Below are 22,748 nucleotides of genomic sequence, written 5' to 3'. Positions count from 1 at the left end.
ATGAGTCGGAATCAACTTGACAGCAGTGGGTTAGATGCCAGCTTGCTTTGTCTATCCACATGCTACAGAATCAGAAATGAAAGAAACAAAAGTTGGTTGCATCATAGTTGGATACATTGTGGATATAATCATTGGTTATTGTAACAAAAACTTCTGAGAGCCTACTACATGTCCAGCACCACACGTGGTGCAGAAAACGCAGGGGCTAGCAAGACATCCAGTTCCAGGTCTCATGATGTTAATCAGTTAATAAGCAAGTAAACAAATAATTAAATGATTAAAGATTGTGATGAGTGTTATGAAGGAAAAAAACTCGTGTGTTAGATGGAGAATAACTCTGGAAAGCTACTTTAAATAGGTGGTCAGGGAAAACCCCTGTAAGAAGGTTACCCTTTAGCTGATGCAGAGAATGAGGAGTCAGCCAACAAAACCTGAGGAAGTCTATTCCAGGCAGAGTGTCAACAACTGCAAGGATTTCAAAACTATGTAGAAGAACTGGGGCTGAGGAGTAGCACAAGGGGAACCAATGAGGCTGCAGCACTCTTGAGTGATGTGATAAGGTTAGGGAAGGAAGCTAGAGCTAGATTCTGTAGGCCCTTATGGACCAACGTAAATCACCTGGATTTTATATTAAGTGCATTTAGACCCTGCATTTCTAAGTAGCTTATCAGAAGGAAAGGAAAGGAAAAATTCTGCCTGATATTGTTATTCACTTTATTTTTTGTTAATTTTATGGATATTGCAATAGAACCGGTATCTCATGAAAGCATGTTCTCTTATTAATTTTTATATTAGAGGAGAATGTTCTAACAAGGTCCAAACTTGGGAATTTATATTCAGATTCCATTCTTTGAAGAGACTGTGCATTGATCTGCATGTTCTTTGCTCTTGGGAACATTTCCTTTCTCATTTGTTCCTCCCCATCTTCCTCTAGCAATAACTTTAGTTTGCTTTGAGGTTTTCAATTTTCATTATCTTTTTATTGAAGTATGGGGGTGAGGGGGGCATGAGGAAAAACAAGCAAGTTATGAAATAAATGAGAGGTCATGAGAACAAAGAAAGAGAATAAAAAGTACAAATTTTTATAATCTTGCATATAATCTTGTAGTTTTCTGAATTCTTGCATTAGCAATACATATTGGCACCATCTAAATAATTTAGAGCAACAACACTATGGCTTTCACTTCTAACGTAACCTTCCTTTCAGAATCTCAATATTATGTTGTTTATCAAATGAATTAATAACCTACAGGCTAATTCCAAAGTCAAGTCTTCAAAAGTAGTGAAAACCATATTAGTCTTCCCATGACCTGCCAGAGAACTATAGCTGATTCCACTGCTGAAACTGTAACAAAAAGCATTTGTAGAACCAAAACTACAGAAGATTTTTTTTTCCCTAACCACATGTAGAAAATCTATCATAAAGTTAATGCACTCTGCTGCGGGTGTACAATGGAAGGTACTGAATCAGCATGTCCAGCTGTTGGGAAGGGAGGGAAAGCTTCCCCTTCTCCAAGTGGCCACGCTCCCAAGTGGAGGTGAATAGAGGACAAGAAGGGGTGGATAGGGGTAACAGAGACCCAGATTCTGTAGAGAGCCAGGACCTGTTGATGAGTTAGTGGGTGGTAATAACAGCATTTTTCATAAGACAGATCCAACAGTGTTCATCTAACAGTGAGAATCATTATGTGCTCTGGTCTGGCTTAGAGAGCCATTCCTTTTTTTTTTTAATATATTTTTTAAGGGAAGAACTAATTAGAAATCAACATAAACAGAAAATGTGATAGTTTAATGGTAATGAATCTGCACGGGTGTGATCCCACAGCTACTAGCTTTGCATTCTTGAGTGAGACAAACTTCAGTTTGTGCTAAAAACAAACTCCACTTTGTTATATAATGAATAAACTTGGATCTTCTCACCGCATAGCAAGCTAAAGTAGCATATCTGATGGCTGAAGCCTTAGCATAAGCAAATAGCAGGGGAGGGACGTGTGGTATTTTAAAAGGCACAAGAAAATGTGCAAATAGGGGGTATACCATTAAAAAAAATCCAGCTTTGTGTGTCACATCTAAAATCCTGAGCAGAGAAAATAAATGGACTTTTCTCTCAAGTTTACAGAAATGCTGATGGAACAGAAGAGGAATATGCATGCACCTTTGTTTAAGTAAGACTTTTTTTTTTTTAAAATTATGTACATGGCTCACTGCAGCACTACCTCGTTCAGAGATGGGTCCTGCACACTTCTTGAGGAGCACCAGGACTAGGGGCTGGAGCACTGACTCTGGACTCATATAGAGTCTGATTTTGAATCCCAGTTCTGCCATTTATTAGCTGAATAATCAACATTTATCTCTTCATCCAACTATTCATTAAAAAAAAATTAAATTATTCAACATCCAGACACTGTGCTAGTTAGTGAGCATACAAAGATGAATAAAACCAATTATCTATGACAAGGAGTTCACAGTCTGATTATTTATTTAGACAAAAGTTGCCTAACCTCTTTGAGCCTGGGCTTCCTCTCTCTAACATGGGACTACCTACTTCAGAGAGACTGGGAGGATTAAGTGAGATGATAAGTGAAGCACCTATCAGCCTAGTACCAGGACCAGTTGCTGAGGAGTCGATCTAACTCATGGTGACCCCATGTGTGTCAGAGTAGAGCTGTGCTCCATAGAGTTTTCAGTGGTTGTGAACTTTCAGAAATAGATGGCCAGGACTTTCTTCCCAGGCACCCCTGCATGGATTCAAACCACCAACCTTTTGGTTAGCAGCCAAGTGCTTGACTGATTGTGCCACCCAGGGATGTCTTAAACACCTACTGATTTCATTAAAAATCAGTAGGTGTAAGACATTTTGTTTTACTCAAGAAGCATGAACAACATTCTTGTGTTATTTCTGTCTTTATTTGAGGCAGCTGGCAGTTTTATCCAATCAAATTCTCTCGAAAATGTCCAAGCAGGGAGGCTGGAGAGGGGGTAGATGCTGATGCTTCTTTGTCATACAGGAAATACGGTGGACCCTGGGGAGTCAGGGACTCACTAATAGTCATAGTGAGTGGCTGCTTTTTTTAAGGACTGTAGACACAAGCTTTAATGGTGGTCTCACTGGTGGACCACACTGGTGGTCTCAAACATCATTCTGGGCAAGAATGCCTCTGGAACCTGAAGAGAAGCACCTGCTTAAACAGATAAAAGAAGAAAGCCATGTCATAGGAATGATGCTGGTATGCTACAGAGAGCCCAGCAGTCTAAAACTTCACTGTGTGTAAAAATTACCGGGGGTACACGTTTAAAATGCAGATGCACAAGTTCCACTCCCAGTGATTTTGATTCAGGAATTCAGAGGGGGGTCCTAGGTAGCTGTATTTATCAGAAGCACCTCAGGTGAATCTAATGCAGGTAATACTGATGTCAAAATTTCAGTATCACATCATTATCCTCTTCACAAATAGGTATTTATTCAGTGATTACTGGTAGCACTAATCATACTGAGAGATAAAACGTGGTCTCTGATTCCAGAAGCCTACAATATAGTTAGTATAATAAGTATTTTTATATTCTAAAGGTCACAAATATATAAACTAGAAAGTTAGTTCAAGAGACATCAAATGGCAGAAGCAATTATTAATGGCTGAGGTATCTGAAGACTAAAGAGAGCAGTTGAAAATAGTTACGGAACATGAAGGAAAAGAAAAACTTTGACAGATGGGAAGGGAGAATGTTGTGAACAGTGTTTATGTAGGAATACAAGAAGAATACTTGAGGAATGGTGAATATAACCATGGAGTTTAAGAGGCTCTTAGAGCCCTGGTGGCACAACGGTTATGCACTCACCTGCTAACAGAAAGGTTGGCGGTTGGAATCCACCCAGCACCTCCTTTTCCATAGGAGAAAAGACCTGGTGATCTGCTCCCATAAAGATTACACCCTAGAAAACCCTATGAGGCAGTTCTACCCTATCACACGGGGTCACTATGAGTCAAAATCAACTTGACAGCACCTAACAACAACACAGTTAATTAGCCTTCAGCTGATAGACTCATAAAATCTCTGGAACTTTAGAAGGATCTAGTTCAAATTGCTTCCCAGAACAGTCTACTTCACCATATGTGGTAAAACAATTCTCGTGATATTTGGGGACACTCCATATAATTATTTTACGGCCAAACTTATTAAAAACACGTCCTTATATGGAATCTAATCCTAATTCCCAGGAAGTTCTACATACCATAGAGCACACCCAACAAGTTTTCTCCTTTTCCCTTAAGACAGTTTGTCAAACAACTGCTTTGACAAACATCTGCTTAGGGTGGAAAGATGAATAAGACCTGGGAGTTCCAATATGGTGAGAGAGATGGACATAAACAAAGTAAAGACTATGGTAAATATTATCTAAAAGGCTTCGTTACAAATGAAGCAACTAACCACCTGGACGCACCTTCTTGGAAGACCCGACATTCAAACTGGATTTTGAAGAATAAGGGGAGGAGGGTGAGGGTTTGCCCTGAATCTTATATATATATTGGAGAAAATGTTTATAGGCAAGTGAGTGACATGATTTAATTTGTTTTTAAGTAGATACTCTCCGGGGGTAGAGAGGAGGCTCCTTTCGGAGGAGAGACTAAAAGTTGAGAGACTCAATTTGATGTTATGCAATATTCCTGGCATTGCTGTTAGCTGAATTAGTAGTGTTGATGGGATAGGAAAGAGGGGGTGGGTGGGATTATAAAGTTATTTCCAAAGAAGAACTGACAGAATTAACAGGTTTACAAAAAATTGTAAATGGGCAATGAAAGAGTATTAAATGTCGATTCTGGGCTTTCTAACTAGGGAGACTGGACCAAAAAACAAACCAAACAAACAAAAAAAAAAACCCCCAAAATTATGTAATTGACTGAGATAAGGACATTCAGATTCCAAACTAGAAGCATAGATAACTGAGGGAGGGAGAAAAGCAGTTAAAAAATGCTTACTTAATTTTGAGGCCCTGAGGACTTAGACTTGTCTTCATTTCTTCTTGTATTCCAAACACATAGCACAGTAGCAGGCACATTAACAAATTCACAGCAAATGGTAAAGAATAAACCTATTTTATAAAATAATCAGGCCTATGAAGCTTAGTGCCTTGCCTAGGATCACACTAGTTTTGTTTTGTTTTGTTTTGTTTTAAATATCTTCCAGTGTTTGAATCATTCTCTGATGTTCAGTTTTGGGGGAATAGTCACTATATTAAGTCAGGACCTGGAAGGTTAGTCATGACAAACTTATTCACCTGCTTTTCCGTCTTCCCCACTGGATAAAACAAATTTCCCTGTAGTCCACAATAAATGATCACTCTATATTGCTGTTGTTGTTGTTGTGAGGTGCTGTTGAGTTGGTTCCGACTCATAGTGACCCTATATATACAACAGAACGAAACGCCGCCCAGTCCTGCACCATCCTCATAATTATTGCTATGTTTGAGCCCACTGTTGTAGCCACTGTGTCAGTCTATCTTGTTGAGGGTCTTCCTCTTTTTCGCTGACCCTCTACTTTACCAAGGATGATGTCCTTCTCCAGGGACTGGTCCCTCCTGATAGCATGTCCACAGTAAGTGAGACAAAGTCTCCCCAGCCTCACTTCTAAGATCAGTTTGTATATTCCATTTAGTGGTGAAGGGGTTACCAAAAAAGGTTTGAAAGATGCCTCTCAGAGAGATGGACAAAAATGGACTATTTTTAATCATACAGTGTTTTAGTGTTTGTTTGGTAAAAGTAATTCCAGTTAATGAACTAGTGTGAAAGTTCAACTATAGAAATCGGTCAGTGTGCTGAAAATGGAAATTCACTCAGCCACAATATGCCACTCCATTACAAGCTTTACCTAACAATGCCAACTACGTTACTAGTGCGCATAGCATCCTTCCTATGATTGTCACAGACGTCACGCTAAGTGATCACTCCTATTCATTGGTCATAAATTTTAAGACAAGAAAATACTGGGAGGCCTAGTAAATTCCAGTGTTTTCAGTTGATCTTCCACCCATCTTCCTGCTTCATCCTCACATGCTGTTTAGTACCCCTGTTTTCCAGAGAAAAATCTGCATGCACATTAGGCTCATTTGTAAACGCTCACCAATTTCCCAGTCCATTTAAACATGTCTAGAAAAGAAATATTATACAGCTTAAAAAGGATATCTAAAAGTGCTAACTTATTTTTAGCTGAATATTGTTTTTCAATTTTGGCTCCATATTTTCTCTCTTTAACCACTGTGAAACACTACCAGGTTAGGTTTCATGTGTGTTTTGCTCACTCTTGTAATGCCAGCACATAATAAATATTCAATAAATAGCTGCTGAATTAATGAATGCATTTGTGCTTTTTTAATTAGGGCTAAGTTCAATTTCAATTTTTTTTTCCAGATTTTTTCCCCTAAGAAGACTTCTTTTTCACTTGTTAGCTTTTTAAAAGTATGGTTTAACAAGTTCCATCAAAGTACAAAGGGAAATTTAAGCTTTTGGATTCAAGCCTTAGCTCTTGAAGTTGACAGACAACTGTAAGGTTAGAGCATGCTGCAAGAAGGAAAAAGGAAAACTCATCAATCTTATTGTTGGAGGGACTTTGAGATCAGTCTCCTGCTTTCAGGTAAATGAAAGATTATTAGTCCGATTTTATAGTTGATGCAGCCTAATCTCTGACCAAATGATTTGTCTAAGATTATACAGCAGAATATGAATCAGAAATCAGTCTATCTGCCTTATAATGTGGGGCTTTTCTAACTATAGTCCAAATCCAAGAAGATCTAGATTCCGAGAAGGCAATTAGAAAGACATGATTCTATTGTAATGAAGTTTCCATTTTATCTTCCTTAAGCCCCTTTTTATTATTTTCTTTGCTAAGCTATGAACAAATGCAGGATTCAAGTGAGATTCAATTGGAGATTCAGCAGTGAATGACTGTTATTATATCATTGCAGCAGAACAAGGAGGAGTAAAATCTCATTGCAGATACTTCAACATTATTGATATAGCTTCTTTTTTTCTAAAACAGCTTTTCACAGACAATAATGTCCCGAGATACTCCTGTGAAGGTAAAACTGCAGATAATAGTAAGAAGCTTAGATTATGACTTAACAACAAAGAAACTGAATTAGAAATCGTAGCTTTTTATAACTTAATGTAAGCCTTAAATCATCAAGGGGAGGTGGAAATAATTAACGCTTGTCTAAAGGCTACAGGGACCTGGTGGTGCAGTGGTTAAAGCACTCAACTGCTAACCGAAAGGACGATGGTTTGAATCCACCAGCCGCTCCTCGGGAGAAAGATACGGCCTTCTGCTTCTGTAGAGATTGGAAACCCTATGGGGCAGTTCCACTCTGTCCTACAGGGTTGCTATGAGTCGCAATTGACTTGACGGTAATGGGAACGGGTCTTCTAAAGGATGCACACCTTTTCAAGTCAAGCAGCACAGGAATAATTAAGACTGTATTATCATACAGACAGGAATAATTAATACTGTGTAATTAATAAAAAATGCTGTAGAATGGATTTGAAATCCAGTCAATGAAGGCTCTGATATTTTCAATTACTTAACTGCAATTTACTTACTTAACTTATTTAAACTTGAAAATGCTGTGCAAACAGGAAAGCGCAGAGAGGAATACTAGTGAGCTCCCACCTTTTGAGGCTTGTTTTCCTAGGGTACCACCCGATTTTAACAAGTGATATTTGATACAAGCATTACAGCATTATCCCTTTTAATAGTTCTTGAATAATAATAAAGAAATCAGAGCCTACATCAGATAAGACCTCAGATATGTTACTTCATTTTGGTGCAGACATGAAGAAATAACTAAGAATTGCATTTGAATTGGCATGGTGATAAGATCCGTAATCCTCAACCCCTTTTAAACCATTAAAATACCAGTAGCAATTTTTTACACTTTTTAATTTAAATTAACTCATTTCCCCTAAATGCTGTGCACATTAAAGATATCATCTCTGTAGTAATAATTTAGAATATATTTTGCAGTTCAGATTACCATTCATTCTAATTCCTTTCTTGATTCTTTTTCCCTTAGTCCTTTCTCCAGTGTGATGGTATCATCATCTATGCATCAGATAGCATAAGGCTTGCTGTTGCAAACATTAATAAGATCTATCATTTAGGAACAGTTACTTACACTTTGTTTAATCTCTAAATGGAAAGGAGTTCTCTAAATATTTACACCAGAACAGTTGTCAGAATGAATCCTGTAAAATTGCTGGCATACTCCCAGGAGCAGGGGGCTGGCCTGTAGGGGGAGGGGAGATTCTTAGTTGTATAATTTTAAGCAGTCCTAGAATTTCAGGGAGCTGCCTGCTAGAATATGAAGGGTTTTTATTAACAAATAGGTACTTCAGTGGGCAGAGTGATTCAAGTAGAGTATTTGAACAGCCACTTTAGTTTATTGCCCTTGTAAAAATGACTCTCCATTTGCTTCGGGTTTTAAACTACAGAAATTATTTAGGTTTCAGAGACCCAGCAAACAAATTGTATACAACAAAAGAAACTTGCACAAGAGATGTGAACAAACACCAAACTTATTCTTTGCAATGTCCCTCAAGGCACTTAATATATAGAAACGACTTGTTCCTTCCCTGAATTGCTGAGCGAGAGTCAACATCGAAGGGTTAGTAGGGGGAGAGCTGAAATCTGCCAATGTAAATGTGGCAGTGTTTTATAAATTAACTTGGCTGTCTATATGTTTGTTTTTTCTTTGGAAGATTCTAAAATTAAGACTGTTCAACTCATCTTAGTAGTGGTTCAGAATCTGGGGAGTGGATGAGGTTGTGTTTCGGCTAAGAAGGGTAGAGAAAATACCCTGCACTGGATAATCTTGACAATTTTCAGTTGAAATGTATTCTTACCTGATGAACTAGAGCACTTCTGCCCCTGAGCCTATGAATTAAATAGTTAGGCTAAAACCATTACATACAGGTTTCTGGGACTGCAAATTCTCCATTTACAGAATGAGCAATATACCAGGTTAGAGGCAGTTTATAGTGAATTACTGGACTGTCGGGTGGGCGCTAAAGATGGTAGTCATGGCCTGAAATGGTCTAGTTCCTCTAACTGGAAATCTCCCATATTCTATTAGAAATTAAACTTCAAAGCACAGGCACATAATGCCCATAGGACTGAAAACATACATGAATCAGGGGCTGGGGCTTCAGGCTCAGTGCTGGTTGTAATGGCGAATACTATTGATTGTACCGTGGCCAAGATGCATCTACATGATTCTGCAAGCCTAATTACCTCCAAGGGAATCCCACTGATCCATGTTAAAAGCTTGGCTCCACATCAAGCTCTGGACAGAATTGGAAAGCCAGCTAGATGTCTTAGAAATGTGCTAGAGCAAAGAGAGCCTTCCCCTTTAAAATTACATTCAGTCTTTGCGGAAGGAGCCAAGAGTTACCATCTTGAGAATGGCATGAAATGAGTGGGTTGTCAGGCCAGAGGGGCTAAGGATGGCATCTTTGGGCCTTGTTTCTTATTATCAAACAAGCAATGAGGGTCATTTTGGACTCAAAATCAACAGATTGGTCATGAATTGAAGAAAAAAGGACTGAATTCTGTAAGAAACACATATTCGCCTGTTCAGTTTGTTTGTGCTCGTTTAGTGTGTGGCCAAGCACTATTTGTCTATATCTTTTATATTTCATGGCAGAAACCACTTGCCATCAAAAGGTAGTGGTATATTTAAACAGAGGCCACGGTTTTGCTGCTAAATTTACAAAAATTAGGATAACTGTATTCTTTGATTACCTCATTGTCAAACTCAAGGCCAAAAGAAAGCAAGGTCCTGGGTGGTGCAAATGGTTTTCACTGGACTACTAATCTGAAGGTTGGCGGTTAGGACTCACCCAGTGGTGCTGTGGAAAAAAGGCCTGGTAATCTGCTTCCATAAAGATTACAGCCAAGATAACTCTATGGAGCAGTTGTACTCTGTAACACACGGGGTCGCCATTAGTTGGAATCAACTCCATGCCAACAGGTTAATGAGGCCAAAAAATAAAATAAAATAAAACATTATTCAAACATGCAAAACCAAGACCAAAGAAAACCAAATATATTGTTCCATTAAACTGGCCATATCAACAGCACATCATTCTAGCTCTTAGGTGTGTACAGTATACAGGTCAAGGTTTATTTGCCAAATGATACCTAGAAATTGTCAGTCACCGGAGAAGGCTGGCCAGAAAAAAAATCTGACTGCCTCTCCATGGATTTAAAATAAACAATATCACCAAATATTTAAACAAAAGGATCTAGTAGACTAAGCTCATAGGAGTATTGACATGTACTGAACTCATTCTGAATCACAAAGGAATCTGAAACTTACCATTTTAAGGACAGTGATCAGATCTATCACATTAGGTGATGGAGTATCAAGTACCCTTTCTAGGTATTTCAGGCAACACCAGTGGCTTCAAAGGAAAACTTGCACTCAGGTTACTAAGCACAGATACATTTGTGCTACTTGAATATTTTCCTATAGAAAAGGTTCAGCGATCTTCTAATCTCTAATATATTGAATGTTTAAAATCAGAGCAACACTTCGTTGTTGATAGTTTCTACTTAGCTACTAATAACACCATATTTCTAAATGGTATTGTTTGTGGTACAAGAAATCCTAAATTTGCTCTTGGCAAATAGAAAGGCTATCCCCCTAACTCTAGAGGTCTTAGAATTCCTCTCCTGGTGGAATATGCTACCATTTTCTTATTTTCAAGTGTTACTTCAACAATATTCTGTCTAAATTTGCCTAAGGATGTTTACAAGGATCCCATCCCTTCCCTTTCCATGCTAGTCAGGCATCTCCTTTACAAAGACTCAGATTAAATTCCTTGGGCTCTTCTTATCTACTCAGGAAGGGAGGAGGGAAACTTGCAACGATGGCAGCAGGAGTTCTGTGTGTGCATTTGCACTCATGCAGTCAGACAAGGTGGTTTATAAGATGCTAGTGTAGTAATGAACTGTGCACACACTGACAGCCTATTTCCATCTCTTGCATGCTTAGCGTGATTAGCCTATTGAGGAAAAAAATTGGTGGAAAAGCATTGTTTTCTGGTGGATTTCCTGCTTTCTGTAACTCATGATTGCTCCCAATCCTCAGGGACAAGCAACTACGTCTGACCATGGGGCAATGGCTCAAGCATGCTGTGATGACCCTGCTCCCAAGGAGCCTGGCTTTCCTCAGTCTAATGACTTTTGGCAATTGTGGTTATTGGGATTTGGCCTAGTGACTCACTGGAACCCAAATTCTCCCAAGGAGCCCCCTTAACAAGCAAAATTAAGTCCGACAGGAAGCCCAGACTTCCACCTCACTTTCACATGGAGCTTTCCCCGGTTTATAGCAAGGCTTGAAAATCCTTCGTGGACTAGAAAAGAATAATAAATAAGATTTAATGAAGATAACCACCCAAAGAAGAGCACATTAGGAGTGAAGTAAAAACAGTAAAGTTCATGAATAAACAATGAACTGCAAAACTTAACCTATTAAGATAGAGTTAAAACTATAGTGTTTACAGTAACTTTACTGATGACCAGTAGTCAATCTAGAGTTAGTCAGGAATTACAGAAGCTATAAAAGATAAGGGCACATTTCTCCTTAGTTTCCTAACCATCAGGTTTTTCCTAGAAAACAAGAGGATTCTAGGGCATATTACCAATCATCTGGTAAGAGATGAAAACCAGTTGTTTATCTTTAAGTAATGGGGCACTGGTGGTTCAGTGCTGGAATTTTCACATTCCATGTGGAAGACTTGGGTTCAACTCTCAGCCAACGTACCTTATGAGCAGCCACCACCCGTCTGTAAGTGGAAGCTTGCATGTTGTTATATTGTTCAACAAGTTTCAGTGGAACTTCTAGACTAATACAGACTAGGAACAAAGGCCTGGTGATATACTTCTGAAAATCAGCCAATGAAAACCCTATGGGTCACAGTGGTTGATCCCCAGCTAATCATGGGGATGGTGCAGAACCTGGCAGCGTTTCGTTTCCTTGTGCTGACGGCAGCTAACAACAACAATCTTTAAGTAGCTTTGAAAACTATTTGTGGATATACCCTATCTTCTACAGTTGTCCTATTAACTCCCTCACCCACCCATAGCATAGTTCAGCGGCAGGCACATTCCGCCATGATTTACTCCTCTCCTAGCCACAATGTTCTTATTCCCGGAAGCCAGTAACTGTCAAACTCACTATCATGTCCTACTGTGTGTGTGCACTTTGCTCTCTTTTCTTGACCTCTTGATTGAGACAATTCTTTATCGGTCTTATCTGTACTTGTCAGTGCCCCATGTTTAACAGTAGTCTATTGATAAACAATACTGTGCTATCAAATTGCTTTATATTTTAAACTACTCTTTGTTCAAATGACATATATCTTGTCTCTTATCACACTCCACACAAGTCTATTCTGTCTGTCTAATCCTCATGAAACTGGCATTGTTTTCAACAGTTGCTCAACTGCAATAGTTATTCTTGAATTAAGAATCTGACAATAGTTCTCAATCTTGACTGCACATTAGAATCACCAGTACTACTTTTAAAAATACAGATATCTGGGCCTCACCCCAGAGATTCTGTTTCATTTGGTCTAGGGTAGGGTCATTGGTGATTTTTTAAAAGACCTCCAAGTGATTCTAATGTGAACTCAAGGTGAGATCCACTGTACCAAGGCCCACAGAGCAAGAAAAATTTGACGTGGAGGCTACTGTTAATGTGCATGGTAAAAATAATATAAATAGTAGATTTTATAAAGCAAAACAAAGATAACTTTTCTGGATAACAAAAACTCAGTGAAATATCTATTGTGGTTGTAAATTATATAGAAGGATTTTGATATTTAACTACAAAATTATAGAGTTTTCCCACCTCCTCATGCATAAGTTAATCTTCTGTTGGATATGCACACCATAGATAAAAAAGAATAATTTTACATCATTTCATATAAACTGTGCAACTGAATAGCTTCTAATGAAAAAAAAATCAGAAACTTCTATGTTTAAAAACCATGACAGGACAAAGGGTTGAGAAAAATAAGATGAGGGGGAGAGTACTAAAATACAGAAATACTTCTGCAGTAAATATTTGTAGAACGCATGTGGTTTGTTAAATGAGAAGAAAAAGAGAATGAGCAAAGAAAGGAGAGTAAGGGAGAGAAAAAGTAAGGCGAGGTTTAAGAAAATGCCTCAAGTACCTGTCCCAACAGTTGAGGTGGTGTGAAGAAATCAAGGAAAGACACAGGCTTTGGAGTTAGACTTGGGCTGGAATCCAAGACCTACCACGTATTCCTTGAGTCATCTTAGGCAACCAAAGTGGAGCTATTGCTATTTTCCTTACAGGGTGGTTGTAAGGATTAAATGAGGATAATATTTGCAATAACATCAAGTACTGAGTCTGGCACTTAGAGGTGACTAAAAAATGCCAGCTATTTAAATAATAATCACCATTACAATACTCTAACAACAAATACAAGTGTGTATTAAGATAGAATGTACATGGATATAACAGTGGCTCTGAGGATTATGAAGCTGTAGTTTGACGTGAGACATGTACACACACTTTGAGGTATCATTTTACCCCTCTTATCAGCAAGACGTGACTGATACCTCCCCTGCTTATACAACAGCCTTTGTCAAGATGACTGTGTTCATACCTGTGAGGCCCCTTTGTATGAGAGGAGAATAAAACAATGAGAAACTAGCTGCTCTTTTTCTTACCAACATATCAAGCATATGTCAAGAAAACAGTGTCCTAAAATAAGCAGCTCACAAATTCTGTTATTTTATATTTTGTGGTGGTGGTTTGTATTATGTGGTAGTAAAATGGGGGCTGATTTACCACTCACTTTCAGGAATGTACTTTGCATTGGAGTATAATTATAAATATGCTTACCAGCTAGTTTTCTGAGGACAATTTTGGGGAGTGAATACAGTACATCACATTATTGTGTATTCATTTTAGAAAGATGTTTTAAGGTAACTAAAACTAATTTCATGCCTACACCAAGCTCTCGGAAGAGGACGAGGAGAACAGACACACTGGAAAATACAACCTGCTTCTGATGTAGCCCCATATTGAGTAGTAGGAGAAAGAGAGCTTGGGGCCTGGCTGTTACTGTGGCTGAACAGTTTCTCGGTGGGGTTGTTGCAGGGGTGACGCATGCACTGTGTAGATGGACTGAACTGGATTCCCTCTCCCAGATTTCTTTCATTTTAAGAGAGCACATTTTGTAGAGAAATCTGTTTGAAAGTAGAATGCGACTATTATGAATAGATGTTACATTCAAATGGAATGATACAAAATATTTTCATCTTTATAACTTAAGGAAGCTTATTTTTCATTACCATAGAATTTTCCAAGTCTCCTTATGATCTGTGGCAAAGTGACATAGTACTGCTGGTGATGAGACTACAAGTATGATCTTCAACTGGAAGGTTTGTCAACTTAAAACTGCAACTCACAATACTAGGAAACATTCTTTTAGTAATACTACAGAGAGTACCACAAACATGAGAAACCACAGTTGAGAATGCTACATTAAACTGTTTAAAAAAGATGAAGTATCTTAATGTACTTCATCTTATTTTGATACCACCACAAAGAGTAATTCTTAATGTCAGCAATGCAAACACTTTTGATAATAACTGAGGCACCACTAGATTTCATCTTATGTGCTCAACTATCCTCTTTATGTGGGTGACTCTAAAGTACTTCTCTTCAGCCCCTGATATTCTACTGGCCCCTCAAAATAGATAGCTCAAAGGAAAAATAAGTTTCCTGCCAAAACCTGCATCTCCTACTTTTTTGTCTTTTTGTTTGTCTCCATCATTCTTATTTGAGCCCTTGCATTCCAAAGGTTAGTGTCAAATATGACCCCCCTCTTCTTTTCCCTTCATATCCAGTTAGTTGCCAAGATCTCCTGAATTGATCAACATAAAAAATCTTCTGTATGTACTGTCTTGCTCTGTTACTCACAATCCATAACCTGGATTATTGTAATTGCCTCTCTTTACCAGCACAGGCCACCTCTGACATCCTGTATGGTAGGGGAGCTCTGAAGCATCTCTCCAGTTGGTATTCCAAACCTGCTCCCTGTGACCCCACACTCAAGGACAAGCTGCTATTGACTGGATATGCTGATTGATTCTGTGGCTGTGATTTTTAGGCACTAGCCCTGGTAGCATAGTGGTTAAGAGCTCAGCTGCTAACCAAAAGGTCAGCAGTTTGTATCTAGTAGCTGCTCCTTGGAAACTCTATAGGGCAGTTCTACTCTGTCCTATATGGTTGCTATGAGTTGGAATTTACTCGACGGCAACGGGTTTGGTTTTCTTGGTTTAGAAATTTTGAAGGATGAGGCATATCATATTTAATTCATTCTCTATTTTGATAAATTACTTATAAATTAATCTTTATATGATGAGTTTATGTATAATAAGTGAATGCTTACATTTATCTGCATTTTTTCCTTCTAGTATTCTAGTTTGATTGTGGTAAATATATATATATAATAAATATATACATACGCATATGTAAAACAAAATGTTTGCCATTTCAACATATTTTATATGTACAATTCAGTGACATTTATTATGTTCATCATGTTGTGATAAACTCTGGAAACAGACAGTGGTGATGGTTATTTGCATTCTTAATTTTCATCTGCTAATCTTCGTTGCATAAGACAACTAAGTTTAGAAGGGCTGTTTAACTCCCTAGTCATGATTTATGTTCTTCTATCAAAAGATTAAAAGTTGAAGAGACTATAGGGATTACTTAGATCTAAATTTTAAATAAACCTCCTCATTTCACAGATGAGGAACTTCACCTAGTGTGGTGAAGGGACTTGTCTGTGTTATACAGATATTAGTAGTAGCACTGGATGGAGAAGTCAGGTCTTCTACTTCTCAGTCCACTTTTCCCAACATATATTATTGAGGATTCTTCCTGGATGCCTTTTCAGCTCTCAGTGTCTACCGTGAACTTATGATGCTTGCTATTCATCAAATTCTTAAAGGTCAGATGGTACACTAATAAGATAGTCTTTTGAAGATGAGAATAGATTCTTGCATAAAACATAAAGATAGTTAAAAGCTATCAAGTTATATTCACTTGGGCAATTATATTCTTTATTACCATTGAATTTTCCTTGAACAATTTTCAGAAGAATTGTAGTAATAGCAAATGGCAACTAGGTCCATTGCCAAGGTTATGAATAAGGCAAAGATGCTTTTATCAGAAAAGAGGCACCTGTGACCATATTTTTAAAGATGAATTTTTGAAATTATTCAGACTTTTCACATCTAAAAAGAATTCTGAGATTTTGATGAAAAGTTTCATGTTATTGAAACCTTTGAAGCAGAAAATGGGATTTCTTAGCATTCAATGGCATTCAGATGTTAAGCTTTCTCAATACCCCTACATCCTCGAAATGGAACATTCCATTCTCTTCAGTATTGTGGGATGACTCCTTTAATCTGAATGCTAGTAATATTTCTGAATGTAAAGATCTTACAGGCTGAATTAAATAAATTAATAACACCATTTTCGGATGCATATTTTATACATTCTATATTTTGTTAAGGTATAATTGCAAAGTATTTCAAACTTACTAGCTTGTCCAATAGATGGTAAACTTTAAGATAATCCAATCATTTTAAACCCTGAGAAATAAATCCACAATCATGAAAGAATCCAAGTTTTCCTCAAAATAAGAAACAAGGCAAAACATGTACACAATTTATAATGCAAAACTTTTTCAAGTTATCATTCTCAGAGGAATGCCAGTGTGCAATGCACTGTTAGGAGAAGAAATAGTCCTAACCAAGTGAAACATAATAATTTCAACACACTGTCTTGCATGATCCTTACCATACTCTCAAAACTGAATGATGTTTTCCTAATGGTAACCAAAGTTGATTCTTACATTTCATGAAACACAATACCCACTCTGATGGCATTTCAAGAATTCACTACTTGGAAAAAGATTTTTTTTTGGGGGGGGGGTGAAATCATGAGGAAGTGGGAAGAGAGAGGTCAGGACAATGTACAAAATGAAGCATTTGGCGAGAGATAAAGGGGGAAAGATGGTTTAGTAAATCATTATATCCAGAACAGTTCTATATTTTGATAGTTCATTTTTATAATTACAGAGGACTCTTTTGGTCTTAACTCTACATAAGTGTCTGACAACTCTACATAATATTCTATCAACATTATATTGGAGTTTTTAAAATGCTGTATTAAAAAAAAAAAAAAAGATGAACCATTAAACTAAATTTCCTAGAAAATACTTTAGGCATTTTGTAGCAATCTGGAGATCTCCTTCCAGATTCAAATAGTCTAAAATAATCAGATGAGCAATAAATTCACTTTATAGTAGTGTAGCATGGATTTTCCCATAATAACTTGAAAATCAAATTTTACTGCATGTTGTAATTTCCATTCATTGTTTTCTAGGGACCTAATTTGTAGAATATTAAATGCCAGGGAAATGTTTAATAGGCAAATGATTTAGCAAAGCCTATGCACTTATAAGCTGAAATACTGTTCATATTTCATGCTTAAAGGAATATTGAATGATATTAAATAAGTTTCACATTCATTCTAATATTTCCAATTACTTTACTTAGAGTAATTTGGAGCTACAAAGGCATTACTTTTTAAATGATTTTTAATATTCTTAGTGAAATTCTTCTACTGAAGTAAGAAATAAAGAATAAAAATAATAGAACAAAGGGGTATCATTAGAGTTTACAAAAAATAAATGTCTTTTGCTTGCATTTAGATATTGCCAGTACTGCTTATGGAGTGGAATTTGTGGCTTTGGTTAATAAAGATATCAAATAATACGTGGCTGAGTATACTTTCTCTAGTATTTTCTTCCATGTCTCCATCTGTAAAATAATGTTTCTCTCAAAAAGTAGATACAATGGTGACAAAAGCAGATAGGTGAAAAAAGTGCATTGCAACCAATATCCTAGCCATGCTTTCATTCAAATAATATTACAAACTGTAAATAAAACTAGATAATGCTATTTTATTAGTTAACTTGTATTTTACAGGATTAACAATATAATCAAGAAGAGTATATCAGAATCTCAAAGACTGTCTCAACATCTGAAACAATGTAATGAACAATGACCATTATATTCCAATAAACCTTTGTTTTTATTTTATTACCATTAAAATGATTTCCTTTGTATTCTTGTTCCTTTTACCAGTTATCTTTATGAATGACTTTTAAAAGTTTTATAGATTGTGTAATGAGGGGCTTAATAGTGATTAGGCATATAAAAGTTTTTCAAAAACTTGCATTTATCTGGAATCCAACTAAAGCTCAAATAATGGATGCCATCAAATACAAAGGATTTTACAATGGCATCTGGTATTGCTAATGATAGCCTTATAGCACAGTATGATCCTACAGTGTCTTCTGAATAATCAAATAATATTGCATTCTACATAGCATGCTTCACTGTTAGTAGTTATTTAATTCTTTGATATTGGTGACTAATGCATAATACATATAAATCTCAGTTCAAAATTTTTAGTCAGCCAGAACAGCTTATTCTCCAACCATATTGGATAAATGATGGTCTGGAGACCATCAAACATTTAATTAGCCTGACATCTTCTCTGTGACATAGATTAGCATATAGTTTAAATAACTGTGAGGCTCGTGGCAAGAGACAAGTTCAACTTATGAGCTGTATGGCTTTGTGTAGTTACTTAGCTTTTGTTTCTTGGGTTTCTTTCTCAGTAAAATATTAATACCTGACTCTATACTTCCACTGACTTTTCAGATGCCCAAATGAGATAACCCAAGTGAAAATGCAGTGCAACTGTAAGGTACTGTGGTTATTTTATTATGGCAAATGTGATCTTTAATTTTATTAGCAGATAACCTGGAAGTCAGAGGCTGACTCTACCAAGCTACAAAGGCTTTGCTGGAAATGAATTAAAAATGGAATTCAGGGTTCTTAATTTAGCATCTTGTCCTTAAAACTAAGGCTTACCTCTGTAAACATTACTGGTTGGTGACTTTTGAATAAGGATAGCATTTCATTTTCTATCTTGAATTAATTCAATTTTATCACTTCTAGGAGCTGCTTACCCATCCAAATTGATTTAAAAAGTTACTGTGTTTTTATTTACTCATAATTCAATAGGCATTTTTTAAAGTAGAAGAGTTGGATTTAAAATGTTGTTTCTTTTCTATGAGGAAACAAGATCACTAGTTTTTAACAAAGTAGGGGCAGATGAAAAAGCTGTTGTTTTAGGGAAGCAGGAGAATATTGGTGTAGTAGTTACTTCTAAAGATAAGACATAGCTATTTTCACTTAACAGTATTTAACACGGAAAATGAATCTTTTTTTTTTTTTGCAAGAAATTTTTCAACTAAAACATTTACAGACCATTGAAGAAACCCTGAAAACACAGTTCTTACACCTTAATTTTCTACCTGTCATATCTTTAGCAACAATTTTAGAAGTTTTGGAAAGTGAAGCTATTTGTCTACAGGTCAGCAAAAATACTCTTAAATATTCACCTTAGTTTCCTTTTGAAGGAAAAAAAAAGATGATGTCTTTTAAAAATCCCTTTAACCACTACCTTATTTTTTGTTTTTAAAAAGTTTTCCAAGTCTTTATTTGAGAAAAAGTTTTTTATTCATTTCTTTCATAGATTTTCAAATTTTTTTTTTATTATTAGCCAGTACGTATGAGTTTGTGCACATGCAGTTTGGCGTCGAGTTTCTGGACATTTAGTAAGAATCTCTCCTCATCCTCCACCCCTTCCCCAGTCTCCCAAAAACCGGGCTGCACCTGCCAAGACAAAGTCTAGTCTGTCTCCTCAGAGGACGCAAGGGGTCGCCCCTCTCTCAGTATTGAACCAGCTAACCCCGCCGCAAACGCAGACGCAAATGCGAAAGAGCAAGGCGCATCCTCTGCAGGAATTCTCTCCCAGCCCCAATCCCCCGGAATAATTGGAATTTCAACCCAGTTACACCTATTCCCTCTCTCACTGTAACAACATAACCTGAGATCGCTTTTAGCATGACCTTGGGACGACCAAAGCAGGTCGACAAGCACTTTGCTTTTTGACTCAGTGATAGCGCTAAAGTCCAAGCTTAGAGGTGCATCATCAGTCCGCTGCTCTCCGCAGCCCTAGGGCAGCGTCAAGGGGCAGCTTCCAGCACTTTGAGCCTCGCTGGGGAAGTGGGAAGAACTGAACAGCAAGCTTTCTTTCCGGTGTCTCCCTTCGGAAATAGGGGCCCCAAAGGTGCAAACGCAGACCCTTCTGACACTGACACTCGGGACCTTGCCCCGCCCCCGCAAGTGTGTGGCTCCTGACCTGGGGATCCTCAGGGGTCCTCAGTGGGGTGAAGGGGGAGTGGGAGGCGGGTGGGCGCGGGCTGGAAGAGCGGATGGAAAGTAGGAGGCTGCGCTTCTGCCTGGTCTCCCTTTCCCCAAAGACCTGCGACTCAAGTCCCCTGGTCGTGCCCTGCGAGGAGGGGAGGCGGGGACCGCCAGCAGCGAGGGCACCGCTCGAGCCCCGGGCCGCTCCTCCCGTTAGCCGGCCGCACAGCCGCAGTGAAAGAGTGGGTGCGGGGTTAAGAGAATACAAACCATTCAGAGGCCAAGAATAATAAACCGGATGTCCTGACATGTTGCGTTTAGGCCCTCCTGCCCCCTGCTAGGCGAGCCTGGAGGTGGCGAGGCCGGGCCGGAGCGCCAGGGGCTCCGGCCCAGTCACGGTTTTTAAAGGCAAATTTCAGGTGAATCAAACCTTGTCTGCCCAAGGCGAGAGGTACAAAGGGAGCTTTCAGGGGACCCTCACGCCCAGGGCAGGGCAGAGACGAACAGCGGCCAAGAAGCGATTACTGAATCTCCATTTCACACAAGCTCGTGTTGTGCCCTCCGCGCTGCACCCACTCCTGTCCCGAGAGGTTTCGCTGGCTAGACGCTAAGAGCGCTCCGCGCCGGTGGCTAGGCGCCACCGCTCGTCTTTGGCCGCCCGCCGCGGAGGTCTGAGGGTTCAAGGCAGAAGAATCGCTCCGTGCGCCCCGCGAGCGCCTGGGAAGACATTTTCCTTCCCTCTCCCCACCAGCACCCCCAACACTGGAGCCAGGGCCGCCCCTGGCTCTGTGATATGCGACGGAGCACCCCACGCGGGCACAGACAGCAGAGCGGCGAGCGCGTGGGGCTATTTGGGAGCAAGGAGGGGTGCCACCCTTGCATCCGTCCCTTCATCCCGGGAAGGCGCCACCTTTCACAGGCCAACCTGGGTTTGAGACTGCCATGAGGGTGCCCGTTTAACCTCAACTAGACAACTGCAGAGGTCTTCGCAAGCAAACCTCACAAGTAACAGGAGTCAAGAAAAGAGGCAGCAAGGAGGCGAGCCTGAGTCTTTAGGGTGAATTCGCCCCTCCGTATGTGTCTGCCCCAGGGGACCCACTCGAAAGCTCTCACTTGTGACAGGCATGAGTTACTGAAAAACTGGCACCTCCGGTTCCCATAAGCCTGGGGTCAGCTGTCTGCAGATCCGGGCTTGGGACCCCCGGCCGCAGTGCAAACGCGCAGACACGCTAACCCTGGGCGCCCTGCGCGCCCTGCCGCTCAACTTCTGCGTGTGGGGGGAAGCGGCTGCGCAGTCGCTCGCTCGCCCGCTTCCTTGATCCTTGGCGGGCCGGTAGGCGCTTCGCAGTCGGAGCGCAGCGTCCTGGCCAAGCCGAGGGTCTCCAGGCGCGAGGTGGCAAGGGGAGGTGAGCGGGTGCCACAGCCGCGCCTTCCCCTGGCGTTTACTCAGCCTTCAGGGCATCCCGCAGTTCGGGCGTCCGGACCGTCTAGGATTGAGGCCCCCAGTCCAGGACTCAGAAGGAAAGCCCAAATCCCTAGAGAGAGTTTAAGGAAGGTCGAGACTTTTCCGCGAACCTGAAATTACGAGGGGGAGGGATCCACACGGCTCCTGGTCCGTCCGACTCTAGCACCCAGGAAGATGCCGGGGAAGAGAGGGGCGCAGAGAGGAAGACGTGAAAGATGCCTTCAACCCCCCTAAAGCCCAGACTGTTACATCCTCTGGGAGGCGTGGGGTGCAGGGCGGGAGGACCGCTGCTGCTGGGAGCAGACGCAGAACAGGCAAAGCGACCCGACAGGTGAACGCGGCGGGAGGGAGCAAACCCAAAACAAAAACAACAACAACAACAAAAAACCCTGCACTTACTTCTTCGCTGGCGCCTTCCCCGGGAGGCGTTTTGGCTGCCGATGTATTCCATAAAGTTCAAAATGATAAAAAACCAAGAAATCAGTCGCAAGTGCATAGTAACCCAGTAATGTTTCCCTTCTTTTTCTCTTTTTTCTTTTGATTGTTAATTATATTTAATGTTTTAAAATTGTATGTAGGTGTTAGGCGTATATATATGCAGAGAGAGAGAGAACTCAAGCCGCGGGAAAATTCTCCACTCAGATCCGACAGGCGTGATGTGATGGCAAACGAAGCCGGGCGGGTGGGCAGGGAAACCAACTATTGTACTTTCAAATTGTCCGAGCACTGAACTGCGGGGGCTCCTCGAGGGTGGCTGTCATTGCCGCAAGCGAGGGGTCCAGGAGCAGTGAGCGGCCACGCCGGGGCGGCCGCAGGTAGCATGGTGGGCGGCGGCAGCAGCCGCGGGCGGGATCCAGGCGGGCGGCGGCGGCGGCGGCCCCTGGGGCTCAGA

General features: G+C 39.8%; 1 protein-coding gene across 1 annotated transcript in view; it reads right to left on the bottom strand.

Annotated features, from left to right (window-relative positions):
- RSPO3 (R-spondin 3) overlaps positions 1-22,669 on the bottom strand; it is a 92,853-nt gene extending 70,184 nt beyond the window's left edge. The window contains exon 1 of the mRNA XM_004389465.2: positions 22,256-22,669. Within this exon, the coding sequence (XP_004389522.1) occupies positions 22,256-22,352 (97 nt within the window). The 5' untranslated portion in view covers positions 22,353-22,669. The remainder of the gene's footprint in view (positions 1-22,255) is intronic.
- Between the last annotated feature and the right edge of the window lie 79 nt (positions 22,670-22,748).

This window comes from Trichechus manatus, unplaced genomic scaffold (assembly GCF_000243295.1).
Source record: "Trichechus manatus latirostris isolate Lorelei unplaced genomic scaffold, TriManLat1.0 scaffold00248, whole genome shotgun sequence".
NCBI classification, from domain to species: domain Eukaryota; kingdom Metazoa; phylum Chordata; class Mammalia; order Sirenia; family Trichechidae; genus Trichechus; species Trichechus manatus.
Note: the sequence above shows the minus strand (reverse complement) of the source record. Positions and strands in the feature narration are given on the sequence as shown.